This window comes from Vanessa atalanta, chromosome Z, assembly GCF_905147765.1.
Source record: "Vanessa atalanta chromosome Z, ilVanAtal1.2, whole genome shotgun sequence".
NCBI classification, from domain to species: Eukaryota; Metazoa; Arthropoda; class Insecta; order Lepidoptera; family Nymphalidae; genus Vanessa; species Vanessa atalanta.
This window is the reverse complement of record NC_061902.1, coordinates 2,573,658-2,592,173: the sequence shown is the minus strand read 5'-3', so window position 1 is coordinate 2,592,173 and position 18,516 is coordinate 2,573,658. Positions and strand designations below refer to the sequence as shown.

The following is an 18,516-nucleotide window of genomic DNA, read 5'->3' as shown; positions in this document are numbered from 1 at the left end:
AAGAACGAGTAAAACTGACTACCCAAATAAAAATATTCTCTGTCATAACGAAGTTAACATGAAAATTTTAAATCCTTTGAAACTCTTAAACTAAGATTATACAATGTTCATTGAATAACCAAGTAAAACAAGTTTATGACATTAAAGCGTTAGCGAAGACAAAAAATTCTAGACTTTTCTTTGAAAATATTTTATAAAAGGGTTTCGGATGATTTTACATGGTCAATACAAAGTTGCAGTCTTATTTTTTATATACGGATTGGTACTCGGACGAGCAAATAGGTGATCGTAAAAAAGTATTCCTTACATCGCCAATGCGCTCCCGACCTTGGGAACTGAGAATTTATGTCACATGTCCCAGTAGCTACACTGGCTCACTCTTCATACCTTAACACAAAAATATTAAGTATTGCTTGCTTACGGTAGAATATTTGATGTGAAGCTGGTGTCTACCCAGACAGGCTTAAACAGAGCACCACTATCAAGTATCCAGTAGCACCAGAAAATTCCTTTAGGTAAAGATCTCTCCCATTCTTAAAGAAAAGGTTAGAACTTAGTGCTACCATACTATTCAATGCAGTTAGAGAATTTGCACACACACACACACACACACATGCTTGAGCTTATATTTTTTTCTATCAACATGCACGAGATTAATTCGAAAGGTAAACTAAGAACGTGAAAATTAAACTTCACTTCACTTCTGTTCCAAAGGACCTTTGACTAGCAGTGGAATATTTAAATGCTGTTACTTCACTTTTTACGAGTAAAACATCTAAATAACTTAAGAAGGCGGAACGATCGAGCCCGATATAAAAATCGTAGTCTTCGCTTAAACTCGTAACCAAGGCGAGCGTTTATAACTATTTAATCAAATTTTTCAAGACGTAGTTGTCGAGTCGTTTATTGTATGCAAGTCAAAGAGTATCGCGTCTTTGAGCCTCAGCTACCCGTTTGTTTTAACTCGAACCGAGGATTTAATATCCGGCCAAGCTAAAACTTTACCCCTTTCTAAGGCATATTGTATGTTCGTTGCTTTGTAGTCGTATCGTTGATAAGATTTGTTATAATACCTTTGATATGATACTCGAGCTTGAGGCTACATATTTTTTTCACTATAAATTGCAATTCAGTTGTCCTTATTACGCACTTCGATTTTTTTTTACTCACATAATTAATATTTATAATTATATTTAATGCGTTTAATATTATTGGCATTTACGATAGAATTATCAACATAGACATTTGAAGGTAATGATCGGCTTATAAGTACACTTAGAAATTTTAATTTAAAGACGATAATAAGAAAATATGTGTTTGATCTTTAGGCTGTTATTATTTTATGTATTGATAAATTACACTTTTAATTTATTATAATGTATGTTTATTTATTATTAGATATTTTTTATATTATTAATTATATTTTTAATTCTTTGGAAATCTTTTGAAACCTTTTGTTCTATTGTATATATTTGTAATTGCTGAGATTGTTTATATAAGCTACGATCTGCTTATAACAAGGCTTACCGCAAAGCAAATTCCTTATCGCCGCAACAAGGACGACGTAACCGAAAGTCTAGACTAATTAATAGCCTAAGTGTTAACAGCTATCATTGGCCATTAGAGATGATAAATTAACACGGGTAATAATGTCGTTACGTGAATAAAACAAATTACAATAAATTAGTAAAGCTTGTAATATCACATTAACAAAAATAATATATTATTATAGGTAGCATTTGATTTTGAAAATATACAATGATAGAGCCGAGATGGCTCAGTAGTTAGAGCACACGAATATTATTCAGACTTTGTGGTTTCAAATGAAGTTAAGTTAAGAGATATTTGTAGGCTGATTCTTTGTGACTCTTTCATTAAGTAGGACAGGATAAACCTTGTTGTTCATATACTTTTGAGAAAGGTCAGTTGTCGGCCGCGACTTCGATTCCGTATTAGGAGTTTACCGTCAGATGTTAGGTATAAGAAGTAAAGTAGCCTACTTCCGTCCTTGGAGTTCAAAGTTGCTTAATTTTTTTTTTCAAATTTGATTCAGAAGTTTGGGCTTGAAAGAGCATACAGGCAGATTTACTTTCATATTTATAATATTAGTATAAACTAGTACCCAAACTTTCAGTCGCGTTCGTTTGGAACAAAAAGTTTTCTTTGAGCTCTTGTTACTTAGGACGTGATCGTTAAACTTTCTAAAATTAAATCTTATTAGACAATCTCTACTAAGTTTTGTGTCTGCAGAACTACTGAATATTATTTATTCGGAAAAACAACTTAATAAGTTTCGTATGTGTTTTGATATAATTAATTTATCGTACATAACAAGCCTAAAGACTTGAAACCATACAAGGGCAGTTTCTTAAATACCTAGCGTACAAATACTTAAAACATTTAAAAGCTACCAAATAGCTTGTACTCAGTATGGAAACGGCGTCATCAACCAACCAAGAGAGTAATGTAATAAGCTATTCCTACAAGCGATTTTAAATGTATAAATAAATTGCCCTAGCTAATTGTCAGCCTTCTCAATATTTGCGAAAGTGATTCACGGGCTTGCTGCACCTTCACAAAATGTACACAAACTTTGATACAAAGTTACAGCAATCACTATAATCATCTGGATTTATTTTTCTTAACTTATAAGAATTAAAAAAAAATAAGTATCGTACATGAATTACATGAAAATAATGTGAAACGCAACATAAAAATTGAACCTTTAAGCTTTCTTTATACACACACTTACACACTATGCACACTTACACACTATATACTAATGCGTGTACAAACATAAAAGTATATCCAATAAATTCTACATATCATCGGTCTACCAATTTTAGTATAAATTTAGTTAATTGTAGTTATGTCGGTGTAAATGCTCTTGATTACAGATAAATAAATAAAAACAATTATCATAAAATATTACAATAAATATAGTTTTGTCGATTCACTAATACAATACAATTTAATTCTTAATAACAATTAATTTTAATTTTAATTATTGTTAGTCGACTCTACGTAACTTAACTTTACCATCCGATGACGCTGACGAGGCATACATTATCAAAAACAATGTCGTGTCAGAAAAAAGACAAGCAAAGTTTTCCACTCGTTAGTAATAAATAATTATTCAATATTTCTACGTTAACTATAACACAAAAATATAGAAGCGATCACTGAACTTAATTACATAAATATTATAACTTTCGTCGAATTGTTTTATTTATCGAGAAGTTTTATTTTTGGACCAATAGATCTATTTTTGTATTCAATGAGATAATAAAACATTTATATGAATAAAATAAAATTTTAATTTATTTTCTAAAAAATATACCGAGGTATTTATAATCATGGCTTGTTCTTAATTGTATCTTTTGTTACAGGAAGTAGATATAGCTATAGCTCCTTTAGCAATAACAGCGGAAAGAGAGAAAGTCATCGATTTCAGCGAACCTTTCCTATCCATCGAAACACCTATCAAGAACACGAAACAGCCGAAACGATTGGCTGGAACATTTAGTTTTCTTCGACCACTTTCAAAAGAGATATGGGTGAGTTTAAATTTTTATTAACTTAATTGTAAAACTCGGTTTATCCCCCGATTAAAAATTCTAAGAGATCCATTTTAAGTTGATTTACCTTTGTGCCATTTCATAATATTGTGTCAATAAAATAAAATATAAAATATCGAATACAGCAACCGCTTTTAATGGAAGTGCAATGGTATATGATATATACCTTGCGCTGCACAAACAGACCCAAACGTAGAATAAAAATAGGATAAGGGTTAGCTTATATGCATACACGAAAAAAACAGTGTTTAGCGTGTAAGTTATTATGTGCAACAATAATCTTGATTGCCGTAGTAAGCTGCTTCACTATGTAGAGTATAAGAAATAATTAAAGTGATAACTACTTATGGGAAGGTAAACCGCTTCGTTACGTAACGCGTTACGGCACCAGTCTGTCTGGCTTCCTGTTCTCTTAAGCATTCTTAGTTACATTTCTTGAATATGTACATTAATATATTTTAATCAATGAAAGATTTTATTACTAAATAACTTTTTCTTACATTATCATATTAAAATACATAAAATTGAAGTAATAACCGAAGCCTTTCTCGAGTTAAACAATTTCAATATTAAATAGATCAACGTAATTTGTTTAAGTTATCACATCTGTCGGACGTCCGGAGACGCGCATGTATTTTTTTATCATTTTTAATCTCATTTACGAGTTACATATACTCACAAAAGGTATGAAAAAAATAATTCCAGGCCATTTCTTTTTAATATCGAAAATTATTACCAATTTGAAAAAAGTGACGCTAAGCTACGTTTGTTGGTCTCACTCAGGACTGGCTAGACCTTCTTCAAATCTACTATAAGAAATAATATTTTTTACTAAGCCCAATTTGAATTGAATAAACAATAACAGCCATCAAGTACATCCACGTGTACGAGCGTGACATTTAGTTTTAAAATCAAACAATGAGCAAGCAAAAGTTACATCTCCATTTACATAACGACTAGCCCGAAGCGTATCCAAACATTTTCCGATAAAAGCGTGTTCGTATTATGTTTATGACAGTTCTTGGGCAACTGAACTGCGCTGTTTAGTTGTTCGCTCTGATTTATGATTCGAAACTGCAGCGTGATCGTGTTAGCAGGCCCGTACTGTGGACAGACGGACGTTGTTTAACGGACACGTTAATTAAACTGGAAATCTGAAATCTTCTTATTCGAATTTATTTGGATATAAAAAAATATTATTGGCTGAATATAAACGATAAATAAGTAATTGTGCATGCGATTTGAAATTAAACATTAAATTTATCATAGTATAGAATCAGAACCAAATCAAATTGAGTTATATATATGTATTAGATCAATCTAAGAATAAGGATAGAATCTAAGGAATCTATTAGATTTATTATTTTGTAAAGGATTTGCTTAACTTTTAACGTGTATATACTATTAGCGGCTAGCTTATAAGTCAATTAATCACATGGTTTCGGGTTTAATTTTGGGGTAGGTCTAATAATGCTTATTGAATTTTTCCATTAGTAAATTAGCAGTCTGCAGTTATTGTACATTAATACTTGAAAAATAGTCGTGAATCTGCATTGGTTTTACGCCTGATCTCCTTCCAGTTGGTGTTTTGGATTGCCATACAATCGGACTATGACAGTAAAGAAATACCGAGTAAATCTACATTTACATGCACATTCGTACACTAAAATACATTTTACAGTAGCCTCAGTTAAAACAGCTGCTCAAAATTTATCAGTAAAACATCATGTTTATCAGATAGATGATCTTATTAATTTAAAGAAAAACGAATACACGATTTGATATTCATTCGAGCAGTCATCCAAGTTTTGGTAATATTTCTCATTTTAAACACCCAATTAATGTTTTAGCTCTGCGTACTCTTCAGCTTCTTTGCTGTCAGTATTGTTCTATTCTTGGTGTCGAGGTTTTCACCACACGAGTGGCGCTCAGTTTCCATCACGGATTCGCACTTGGAGCAACCGATAAGCAATACAAATGAGGTAATTGAGGAACAAGAAATGATTAGATTTTAATTTTTATTTTGAATCTGTGATATAATCTTGCAACCCAAGTTTGATTGATTAGCTTTTTATTCTTGTATAAGCGAATATAACGAGTTTAACTTCCATCTGTCAGGGTGGCCTATATTTTGCCGTTTGAGTAGCAGGCATTTCTAATATTTTCAATAAAGATCTATTGTATGTTATATATAGTGGAGAATACAAATAATAAATAAACTAAATCTCTTTAGTTAAGTAAGTAAATGTAATTTATCCCCTGCTGGGCAAAAGCCTTCTCTCCCCTTGAGGAGAAGTTTAGGGTTTATTTTACCTCGCTACTCCAATGGTTAATGGTTTCCTCGCGATGTTTTCCTACGTCAAGCATGAAAAACACAAAATATTTTTTCTCGTTTTAGCTACAAAAATCTCACTTACAAGGCTAAATCAGGCCTTGAACGCAGATTATGAAATTAATTTATAATATGCAGGTCACTCTAAATAGATGCCATAACCAGAACTTGAGTCTCATTTTTTTTTCATGATTATTTATTTTATCAACAGAGTTTTTCGATTTTGTTTTTATACAACAAAACCAATTTCACAAACGCACCTTTTTGATTTGAAATCTAAATATCTTTGGCGCGATTTTGATGTAAAAAATCATAGTCAAATTTAAAAAGAACATTTTATAATTAAAAGTTTCTGACGCGGGCAAAATTTAGTTTAACTTCTATCACATGTCGCTGAACTTTTATATATTTTTTTTCATTTAAACCTAACAGAACTAAAAAAATCGAATATTTCCAGATTATCTTACACAACGAGTTCAGTATTTGGAATTCCTTCTGGTTTTCGCTCGGATCATTCATGCAGCAAGGCAGTGATGTTGTACCAAGGTGAGATATGCGTTTGCATTCATTCCACTTCAACGCTTCCGCTGCTGGTTTTACTTCAAATACATTTAGTTGAAGCGAAATCGAAGAAATGAGTGCTTACATACGCTCAGTGCTCACTTTCCTACAACTTGAAGCAAAAGTTTTTATAGAATTCAAAGTTCTTCGACGAACTAATCTACCTACCTTAAACTCTTTTGGACTATCAACTGCATTTTGATTGGTCCATTAAATATGTGATAAGAATATCATAATTTTTAGAGACAGGTGTCTGTGTTCAACCAGTTTTTAAAAATTGTATAAGGATTGTATTTTTATATAATATATTTTTTATATATGATAGCAATACAAATCGTTTCAAGTATTAAAACATACCATCATATCGGATAGTGGGGATAGTTCACAAGTCCTAAGTCCAAGGTTAAGATAAGTTTAGTGACCAAATAATTAAAAGGAAAGACAGAGAATAAACGTAAACATGCTCAGGACATAGTTATCCAATTATATACCTTGCTTATAGTCTTGGATATCTTAGTATACATACATCTATTATTCATAGTTTAAAATTTACGCTTGTCTGTTAATTCAGTTATATTAATCGCAGTCATTCGAACGATTAATAATATCGTTTTATACAATTGATGAGTATTTGCCTACAGTTTCCTAGAAAGGTTGACGTTTATGGTTATTGCCCATCCCCTAAGGGTAGCATGAAGTATCTTACCTAACCGTCTTCAATAAATCGACTATCTAACACAAAAATAATTATTCAAATAGATTCTGTAGTTTCTAAAGTGAACGCGTAAACCATACAAAGTATATTATAACATCCAGCTTTATCATAAATAAAACGTACGCGTCATTTTGTTTTTATTTTATTTAATCGGTATCGATAAAAACTTAAAGGCTCCAACAATATAAAATATATAATGATATGAAGATTATTATAGTTGAACTAATTACCTTAATATTTATGATTTTTTTTAAATAAAAAGATAACATATTTATGTGAATTTAATAAATGTATAGTATGTTTATTTTGAGCTTGGTAATTGAGGGCAATATTACAAAATAGGAATTTGGATCAAGTGTCGTAGAAATTCATCAATATTTCTAGGAAACTGAACATAAAACTTTTATGCGCATCAAGACACTGCACTTTTCATTAAAATGTACTGTGAGTTAGACGTGCATAAATATTACTTGCCTTCCTCCTCCTCCAATTACAATAAATATCACAAATATAAGACTACTGCTTATTTATTAATTATAAATAACCAAACACTCGAATGGACTGTCTATTGTTTGAAAACAGAACCGTGGATGATGTAACATTATGAATTTTGTTCCTTTTAGGTCTTTATCCGGTAGGATTGTGGGCACGGTCTGGTGGTTCTTTGCTCTCGTGCTTGTATGTTCGTATACCGCGAACCTGGCCGCCTATCTCATTGTCGAGAGAATCGCAGTGCCACCCCTCCACTACGAGACGAGAGTACAAACTGAAGTAAGAATCAAAATTTAATGATACAGGTAAAACTGCGAGTATAAAATAGCGAAGCGATGCCACGGCGATTGTGAGAAAAAAATTCGATGTATTGCAAATTTTTCTATGTGTTAAATTATTACTGTGGGTTTACGATAAAACTTAAATCATAAGATGAATGAAAAATATAAACATTTGTTTATTATATTTAATTTTGTCTACCACTGAACATCATTTCACATACCTCGCACCTCGCTAATCTATTATTGCTGTAAACGATAAAATAATATATACAAATAAACGATCTATTCGTAAAACATTGGAAACCAACTTGTGATACGCTATTTTGATGCTTACTGTCGCCTTAAAAAAATAGATATTGTTAGATTATAAACTATTCCGCGATATTGTAATCTGTCGAAAATTTGCAAGCCGTAACATAATTATACTGCTTAATTTTTTTCGGTACATCCATCTAACCTAACCCAGTCGAAACTACTGTTTGCAATTTTTTAACATTATATAATCTATCGGTACTTACTAATTTTACATATAACAACGTAAAATATAAGCATAATTATATTTGTGACATTTCGAGATTTAGTTTATTTTTTGCGTTACGACTTACGACTTAGATAATAGCTTTACTGTTGAAAACGCATGGTTTCGTTAGTATTACGGAGTTAAATTTTCAGAATCTACGTGCGAATAGCATGGTGAGAGACGTGGAGGTATCTGATGGATCATATATGCAAAATATGGACAACGACTGTTCAGTGTCGAGAGCTTGTAGATACAAACTCATCAATTTCGGTATAGCCACTACCAAGGGATCAGCATTGAGGTAAAGTAAAAAAAAATATAATCAGTGTATTTCAATTGTGAACCTTAAATCCTATAAAAAAGGCTCTTTTTATCAATAACTAGTTTCTGTCCTCCCTTCGCCCCGTGTAACAAGCCGTGACAACAACAACGTGTATATTATAACAATTGTATTTTCTATTGGAACCCATCGCCTTCATTAGCTTGTGTATTCTAACTTACGGTATCTCAGCTCAATTTGGTTATTGAGGTACAACAATTAATTTTGAACGTACGTTGAACGTATCATTGTGCATCAATGTCTTATTGGTTCAATGTATTATACATCTATATTGGATGTCGAAACACATGATTAAGCAAAGTTCAACAGAGAAACTTTCTAACTGATAGGACAAAACAATATCTGTAAGTATATTACACAAAGTGAATAGAATCTTTTATACTTCAATGGTATAATGATAAATATCTGTGTGTTTTCATCCGATGTCACGAATAGTATATATGCACTCATTGTAGGTTCACGATAGCTCCGAACCCTTCCAAACGTGATTCCATCAACAGCGGCTGGCTTAATATCCGTAGCTCCATCGGTTCGAAAGCTGAGAGTTTTTGAACCCGTGGCTTATCTAGTGGACTCTCACGGCCAATATTCTCCGGGCGAACGGTCAAAGCGAACTTTGTCACCGAGTGCATATATTTTTTCACCGGCTACTATTTTAAAACGATTGAACCTTCGGAACATTCATCAACATTCAGTAGTTACAGTGAGTTTTTCAAACGATTTGTTTATGGTTAAAACAAACGGTTGACGACGAAAATCATGATTATTTTTATAAATTACGAGTAATCACAGTAACTATATTTCAGATCTCTTGTATTTTTTTATAAAATACAGGAGTTTAAATTAAAGCAAGTGAAACTGCGAGGCTACTGAAATCTTCCATTTCATTACTTAAATACGTCGCCTTTTCTACTGTAATTTTGTAGTTTGATAGATTGAATTAATTGGGGTTAAGTATATTTACTCTTTAAAGAACATAGTTCACTTGTAATAATATAAAGATTACAAACTTCATCAGTACTTACCGAGAAGCATGAATAAAATATTCACAAAAAGCAAATTCTACATGCATTTATTTATTTATTTTTATTTATTTATTGGAAAAGTTACACCATCAACTTATCACTAAGCATTTAAAATTAATATCTGACTTGGGTAACGTACAAAGTGATACGTCTTTAAAGGTGTAAACAACGTGCATTGTAAGGTTACGTTAAAAATATTGAAAGAGAGGTGCGCTACCTCTCTTTCAATATATTTTTATAAAATTAATCGATGTATATCCTATTAGTACTTGATATCAAAAAATATTCTACCAAAAGGGTTATTAATAATGATTATCAAGTGATTTGTCTAGTATAGTCCATCAAATGACATGCCAATATTAGGCGATAGATACATACGCAACTATCATTACCAGAATATGTATTAATGATCTCACTTCTTAAACAGTTCTTATAATACTAAAATAAAATAAATAAATAAGAAAATAATGAGTTTTAATATTTCGTAACAATATTAAACTAATTTTATTGTAAACTGTATTTACGCTTTTTTTATGAAATGTTTTTTTGTTTTTGTTTAAAAATACTTTCATTTGAAGATTTTTCCCCAAAAATTTAACATGAACAATATATTCAAGTTAAATTAATAAATAGTTAAGAACAGGCAATATAGTAATCAAAGTTTTTTTAAAACTAAATCGCAGTCTTCCTAATGTGAACAGAAAATATTAACAAATAAATAGGAGTACACTTATCTTGTTGGGATGAGAAACTACAACCATTGTAAGGATTACAAGAATGGTATAAAATTAAAAAAAAAAAAAAAAACCATCATAATTATTTTTAATGAATTAAATATGAAATAAAGTACGGCTTGCGTTAAGATATGAACACAATACTGTCGGATAGATCGCTAGGTCCGATACACATTGTATCAAAATACTTCGTTATGAATAATCATTTCATCATTCACACATGGAAAAACATGATTAGTTAAATATAATATAGAACAAAAACGATTTCAATAATTAATGAGATATAACTTTTTAAGCCTCAACTTCACTGCGTCGTAATATTCGAATGAACAAATTGATACGATTCCTCTCCGATTCAAGTCCAAGAAAGCGAAAATGTAAAGAAAAAATGTACTCCGTTCCTTTTCTTTTCTCAGCAACAGCGTGAAACTAACTTCATCTGAAACAAAGTAAAATAAGTTTCGAATAATATTTTGTTTGATACAAACTTATTTAGGAAGTAATAACCTCAGTGCTGAGAGAAGATAAAACGCATGCTTGGAGGTTCTGTTACTTGAATATAATAAATTAAATATTATTTACAAGTTATATGAGATAGTTTTCTACAGCAATTTAGATATGAGCTTCTAGAATAATCCTAACTAAGATGTTATGTACGCGCGTTAGAAATTCTGTTTCTTCGGCGTAATTAAAAATAGTTTTGAATTGCACGCAAATAATTAATTATACAATAAACTAATGATAATTATTGTGATAATTGTAAGTTCTTCTTTTTCACCAATACTATAAAAACCACTCACATTCACAATTTAATTTTGTAATATAATAAATATTGTTAAATAAGACTTGACATTTAATTGGCGGCTTAGCGAGCAAATTTATATTCAAGATTTCATGTTTCCCAGCGCGCGCGTCATGAAAAAACATTTTCATTATGTTTTTATTAGGAGCTTAGAAGTACAGTTTCAATAACTGATATTTTAAGTGTTTTTGTGTCAAGTTTTCACGCCTTAAATACTTTTCCGATAATCGTGACAATTTGCGTACACGTTTTCCGAGGTACAAAAGAGGACAAAGACTTTAAGCCCGCCTCACTCCTAGCAGACAGGCGAAATTACAGGCGGAAACTAGTAAATAAATAAATTGTATTCTATTTCGAGTATTTGAAGTTTTTTCGAGTAAATTTCAGATCACAGCATTTATACCAATTGATCGGAACTAAGCAATTTACTTACTGGCACCGATTCCTGTGGTTATTTCGAACAAAAAATAAAATTCAACCATTTCCCCTCCTTGAAATCGCGTGCACAAAAATAAAACAAAGTTCAATAATGGAACATTAAGAGCGAGCTAGTGAACGATTTCATTGATTTTTAATCCATAGAAAACCTCAAATGGGTATAAAACAAGCACTGATTTTTGCTCCACGCTAGCGGCTTAGCCGTTTATAACGTGTCTTCGAGCAGAAAACTGAATTATGGCTCCGTTCACTGAAATAGCTTCGAAATATTACCGGAAGGAGTGTACAAATCGTATAAGGATCAAATTGGAAAAACTCAATGGTTGGTAAAAGTCCATTTCTAGAGGCACGGTGGCACGGGGAAAATAAAAGAGCCGCAATAATACGGATATCGGAGGACGCGCACACTCGCGCGAACTAGCTGCTATACAGGGTGTTCCCGTTATCTAGCTTAAATCTCGCCTCTGTGCGGTAATTCCCGGTTGAATACTGAATAGTCGTAAATTTACATGGGGTACGTCAGTGGGGAAGTGGGTGCTCTGCATTTCGAATTTATACCACCCCATTTTTATGGTACACGATTTGCGAACGTGATTTTTAACAACAAGTTAAAATTTACATTTTATAACGTACAGCTGTGATTTTATGATGGCTCGGTTCACGAGGGACTTTATTGGATGCAGTGAATTCTCGTGATTCTTCTCCCAGCTGTGTACGGCTAGCTGCTTTTCACACTATCCTGGATTTCTTAAGAGCATTAGATACGTAATTAAAAACTAAATTCGACAAATTTTATACGCCTTTATTTTTTCAAAACAGAAACCGGTTTTTATTTTTTTATTTTATGTATGAAGTAAGAAAAATATAATAAAATGACGAAAAAATTCAATTAAAATTTTATTCAAAATTTGGTTCATCATTGAGAAAGAATATTTGTTTAAATATAATCGTATCATTTTCCTTTTTTAAAAAAAATGTTATCATTCCAAGTAAATAAATATAATCAATATCTTTTCCAGAGAGAGTATAAATATAGCGATCGTCAGTTTGAAGAGTGATGGCGTATTATCTAAGTTGTGGAAGAAATGGCTGCTAACCACAAATAAACCCGATTGCGATTTGGTCAAAGATGAGGTATGTGTTTCATTTTACGCAGTTTAAGTAATATATAAATATTGGACAACATCACATACATTACTGATCCCAATGTAAGTAGCTAAAGCACTTGTGTTATGAAAAATTCAGAAGTAACGACGGTACCACAAACACCCAGACCCAAGCCAACTTACCAACCATAGAAAAGTAATGAACTTTTTCTAAATCGACTCAGCCGGGAATCGAACCCAGGACCTCAGAGTACCCCATGATAACCGGTGCACACAATACTCGACCACGGAGGTCGTCAATGTTTAAGTTTACATTAAAATTTAATCTAAACCAAAAGTCGTGAGTTCAATGGCAACCAACATTAATTGATTTCAAAATATATACAATACTCTTAATAAAAAAATAATGTACGTCCATCTGTGAGATTTTCGAGGTATTACAACTTGTATTAATACTAAGATTTTACGTGTTAAGTTTGCAATTGAGTAAAAACGATAATAGATTTAGCCCATAATTCTTGTTTGACATTTTGACTTTAACGAAATACCTAAGCGTATAGAAACTGAATTAAAAATAGATATTCATTTTATCTAATTGGAAATAATTAAATCAGAATATATTATTTAGTTTTAATTTAATTTAGTTCGGTTAAAGTTCATTCGTTTTAACCATTTACGTGGATAATACAATCGCTGAAAAACGATCTCTAGAAATGGCGGCCACACGGATATGACGTGGAGTCGCAGGAACTTTTATGACCTAGTGAGAGGCTTGCTCAGTATCGCTTTTGGAATTCAGCCAACTGAGTAAATTCTAATAGATCTCGTTGTAAATAAAATATAAACGTAAAATACACGATTGAATTGTAATCATTATTCGAAAAGTTCGTTTTGCATCGTCCATATTTCTACTAATAGAAAGAAATTTCTTACACTGAAATGTATGCCGTAAACACTGGTGATTACGGTGTAATGTTCATTGTAAACACTAATCTTAATCAAACCGTATCATAAAAATTATTGATGGAAGAAAAATTATTGATTAATGAATATTGCCCACCCAGATAGGTTGAATACAGTGCTACCAATTAATGTTTAATTTATCTTTGTTTTATATTAGAAATACTTGTTATTAAATTATTATTTTTTTATACTGTAATATTTAAAATAAAGAAAGAAACGTTTATTTAGGACACAATTATAAAAAAGTATAAAAAATTTAAAGAAAAAAAAAAGAAAGATCATATTATATACCTATATTACTTAATCTACGAAAAAAAACAACATAACAAACAATTATAGTCCCGTCCTAAATATGTGTACCATTCAGCTTCCAAGTTGGGTTCCAAGAACCCAACGCTAATTTTCAATTAATATTCATTTTTATATCTTGTCTATCTTTTTATATTGTACTAATAAACAAATTAAAATAATGGAAGACTTGTTAAATTGAATACCGCTAATATGATATATGAAATGCCATAGTACGATATTTATGAGCGTTATATTATTATATACATAGTAATAATAATATCGTCCTAACCGATTTCGGCGACGGCGGCCAATGCCAAAGGCAACCGACCAACTACGCAGGGCATATCATTTTGCACAAGTGTGTGTGCACAGACACACTCACACTCATAATCTAATTGGACATAATTCCATGACTGGAAAGATTTAAGTTCTTTCCGAGGCATGGAAGTGTAGACACATGAAACTCTGGACTCCAGGTTGACTGCGAAAAAAACTTAATAACTTTTTACTGTACCAACTTGGAGTTTGAACCCAGAACCTTGGAATCTGCGGCCTTATAGCCACTAGGCCGACGACGCATTCGATATTATATACATACAAACACATGTTCCTTTACGGCTCGCTCGCTCACGTTAAAGGACTTTGGAAAAGATTTCCTGTTTCATTGACCGTCATAAAGGGTGACTATATCCTAGCCCCTTTCATAGCCCGGTGTTGCATCGGTATCAATTCATTGCTTTAATTCAGGTTTTAATATTGCTTTTATATTTTCACACTTACTGAGTTAATCGTTCTTTATTCAAATTGTTTTTATATTATTTTTTCTTCAAGGAAGTATATTTTTTTAAACCACCAGCAATATTTGTATGAATTTTATTTAAAAACTTTTATACATAAATAATTAACGACGTCAACCAGTACTTCCATCAGAATAACTATAATAAATGTTAAAACCTTTTTTTTAGCATTAGCAGCCCGTAAATGTCCCACTGCTGGGATAAAGGCCTCCTCTCCCTTTGAGGAGAAGGTTTGGAGCATATTCCACCACGCTGCTCCAATGCGGGTTGGCGGAATACACATGTGGCTGAATTTCGTTGAAATTAGACACATGCAGGTTTCCTCACGATGTTTTCCTTCACCGCCGAGCACGCGATGAATTATAAACCTTAAAACCTTAAATTATGCATTTAAGTCACAGCGTTGTAGATCCGTTGTTATACTTCGATCATTACGGTTTATTTGTATCGAATACTAAAACTTGTCATTAGTGAGCCAGTGTAATAAATACCAAGTACCCATACTAATATTAATTCAATATTTTAACAAGATAAATTTGTGAAAGCAGCCTTATTTAATGGACACGTACATATGTACATAATACTATTTTTGAAGAGCCGAGATGGCCCAGTGGTTTGAACGCGTGCATCTTAACCGATGATTTCGGGTTCAAACCCAGGCAGGCACCACTGAAATTTCATGTGCTTAATTTGTGTTTATAATTCATCTCATGCTCGGCGGTGAAGGAAAACATCGTGAGGAAACCTGCATGTGTCTAATTTCAACGAAATTCTGCCACATGTGTATTCCGCCAACCCGCATTGGAGCAGCGTGGTGGAATATGCTCCAAACCTTCTCCTCAAAGGAGAGGAGGCCTTTATCCCAGTAGTGGGACATTTACGGGCTGCTAATACTATTTTTGAACTGTCCAATAGGAAATCTTTATTTTTTCGGTATAATAAATATCGTACTGGTAACCAAGCCATTACTTATTGAACTTTAAAGTTAAATTAGTAATTAAATCTTTATCTCAATAGTATCATGATTTAGTGATGTGATGTGTGTTACTAGTATTTCATTAAAGTCAATTTGAAGACGACGATTTTTTCTTTAATATATTACATTTTTATTTCAGGAGACAATAATTGCGGAAATGACACTATCTCAAGTTGCTGGCATATTTTACGTCCTAGTTGCTGGATTGGCATTAGCTCTCGGTGTCGCTTTATTAGAATTCTGCCAACATGGACGCGCTGAAGCGGCAAGAGCTAACGTCCCGCTGAGAGCTGCGCTGCGTGCGAAGGCGAGACTCGCGTCGCATGAGAGAAAAACTCCGCAACGAACACCGCAACGCGATCAGGACAGACTCGGGTGGAATGGAGCTGCTTTCGCTGGGGTCAGTGTGAATGATTTACTTTACTAACTCATCTTTATACAAAAGTGATATAACGAAACACTCGTTATCTATTTTATTCTTATACATAAGAAAGAGATGGCTATATAGTATTGGTGAAACAAGTTGCTACAGCTTAAAATTGTAATGTTCTTTTCTTAGTACTTATGTACATTTTTAGATATTTGTATTCATGATTATTGGTTTTAGTAATTTAAGCTACGTATTAAATAGTTTTATGTATGTGGAATTTGTGAAAAATATATTATATTACCGTTGTGTTTGTTTAACATTAATAAAATCTAATTGTAATATATTTTTATAATCTCAGTACAATGACTTCCTCCTAGGAAGAGAGTTGTTGGACACTAGGCATCGGAAGATGTTTTAAGCGTTTACAACTTAATAGTAAGTTCAAATATTACCCGTTCACGTCCATGAATGGCTAATGTGGCGTTTTTTATGTAACATGTGACGTCTGTTTAATCATGATGTTTATTAATCCTTCGTTAAAATAACTCTTTTTACCTGTATTTATTTAAACGTGCAGCCAAACTAGCATGAAGATCTTTAAAGATTTAACAGGACATTTTAAAAGTATTTTCCATTCTGTCCGACATCAAAATTCAGAACGCGTGAATAAACGTAACAACGTAAATCGGTTCATTAAAATCGGTCGGCCTGCCGTTGTGTCCTGCATCGCGCCCCTGCACCCCCGCACCTGCGCCCCCGCACCTGTCCCTGTGACACTTGTGTGAAAAAGTGTTAAGTGCTTGTATAATCAAAAACAATATTAAAATTTTGCTACACGTTTAAATACAATCATGTTTGTTCCTATGTTCCATTTATGTGGTACTAAGTCGTGATACATTTTTTTAATATTGGGTTTGGTGAGGCAAATCAATTCATTGGTATACCTTTTGTTATTTTTATTATCTAATATAAGTCTAATCGACTGTAAATTATTAGTAACGATCAGAAGCAAAAGCTATACATTTATGTCTAAAAATATCATTTTCTAACCACATTTGGCCTTAAAATGATTAAGACACTTGTATCCCAAAAATAATTGCGGAAATTTGAGGACGATTGCAAGATTTCATTCTAGAAGCCCTATGAAGAATGAATTCAATTGCGAATTGAGAGTAATACTTAATTTTCGTTTTTTTTTTCAAATTCTTTTAAAATAATCAATATATAATAGTAATATTATATTATTTTCAGTAAACGTGGTTATAGTTAAACTTCTTTTTTCTCATAAAGAATCATAAAGATAGAAAGAAACCGTCTTTACGTATTCATCTCCTAATCAGCGTTTAATATCGAGTATATTACTATATATGATTTTATAATGAGATAATATTTTTTGTCATTTCAGTATTTCCCCGCGGGAACCCAAATCTCCCAAGAGGACGCGGTTCACGCCAGTTTCACTCACGTCTGATCCGCGGAGAAGAGCGGCCTCAACATACGCCGTTCTTCGGTCTGCAAATCTAATAACGTTGATCTCTATCAACTCTAATCACTCCGTAACTGTTAAACGCACATAGCAGATTTATCAATTAATAATAACTATTTCGTAACACACTTATTTTAACATCATATTTAAATTGAAGAAAGGTTTTATAACAACAAATCTGTAGTGTGCGAATAACGTTACTTATTTTTGCTTTAACATTTTGATATCTAATAATTTTAGACTTATTTCCTACGTAAATATGTTTAATTATGTTATATCTACATACATTATGTTCGATATGATGTATATGTTAAGATCTCTCAATCTTTCAAACATATCTTTTTCCTTTTACGTATTTAAAATTTAAAATACATATAATTATTGACTTCATTTTAATACTATTCTAAATAAACAGTAGCAGCTTATTTATCTGCATCGCTTGCAGCGCTTTCTCTTTTCAACGCTTTATTTAATTAAGCGCGTCAAGCTATGTTTAAGTGCTAATTAATAAAATTAATTGTTTATTATTCGCTTAAAATAATGTAAAGAACTTAAATTTTAGGTAATACTGAACGATCCGATACGCTAAATTATGTAAAAGCTTTGACTAAAATTTAATTAGTGGCGTATTCGGTTTGCCTTTTACTTAGGCAAACGCTTGCACACCGTCAAGAGTATGTGGGTTTTGGATCATTATTTATGATACGTG

At 32.1% G+C, this 18,516-nt stretch overlaps 1 protein-coding gene across 1 annotated transcript in view; it reads left to right on the top strand.

Moving 5' to 3' along the window:
• LOC125075890 (glutamate receptor 1-like) overlaps positions 1-17,862 on the top strand; it is a 132,833-nt gene extending 114,971 nt beyond the window's left edge. Inside the window, exons 11-18 of the mRNA XM_047687730.1 lie at positions 3,390-3,557; positions 5,429-5,560; positions 6,368-6,456; positions 7,810-7,957; positions 8,632-8,780; positions 12,838-12,952; positions 16,091-16,351; positions 17,727-17,862. Of these exons, the coding sequence (XP_047543686.1) occupies positions 3,390-3,557; positions 5,429-5,560; positions 6,368-6,456; positions 7,810-7,957; positions 8,632-8,780; positions 12,838-12,952; positions 16,091-16,351; positions 17,727-17,792 (1,128 nt within the window). The 3' untranslated portion in view covers positions 17,793-17,862. The remainder of the gene's footprint in view (positions 1-3,389; positions 3,558-5,428; positions 5,561-6,367; positions 6,457-7,809; positions 7,958-8,631; positions 8,781-12,837; positions 12,953-16,090; positions 16,352-17,726) is intronic.
• Positions 17,863-18,516: the final 654 nt, after the last annotated feature.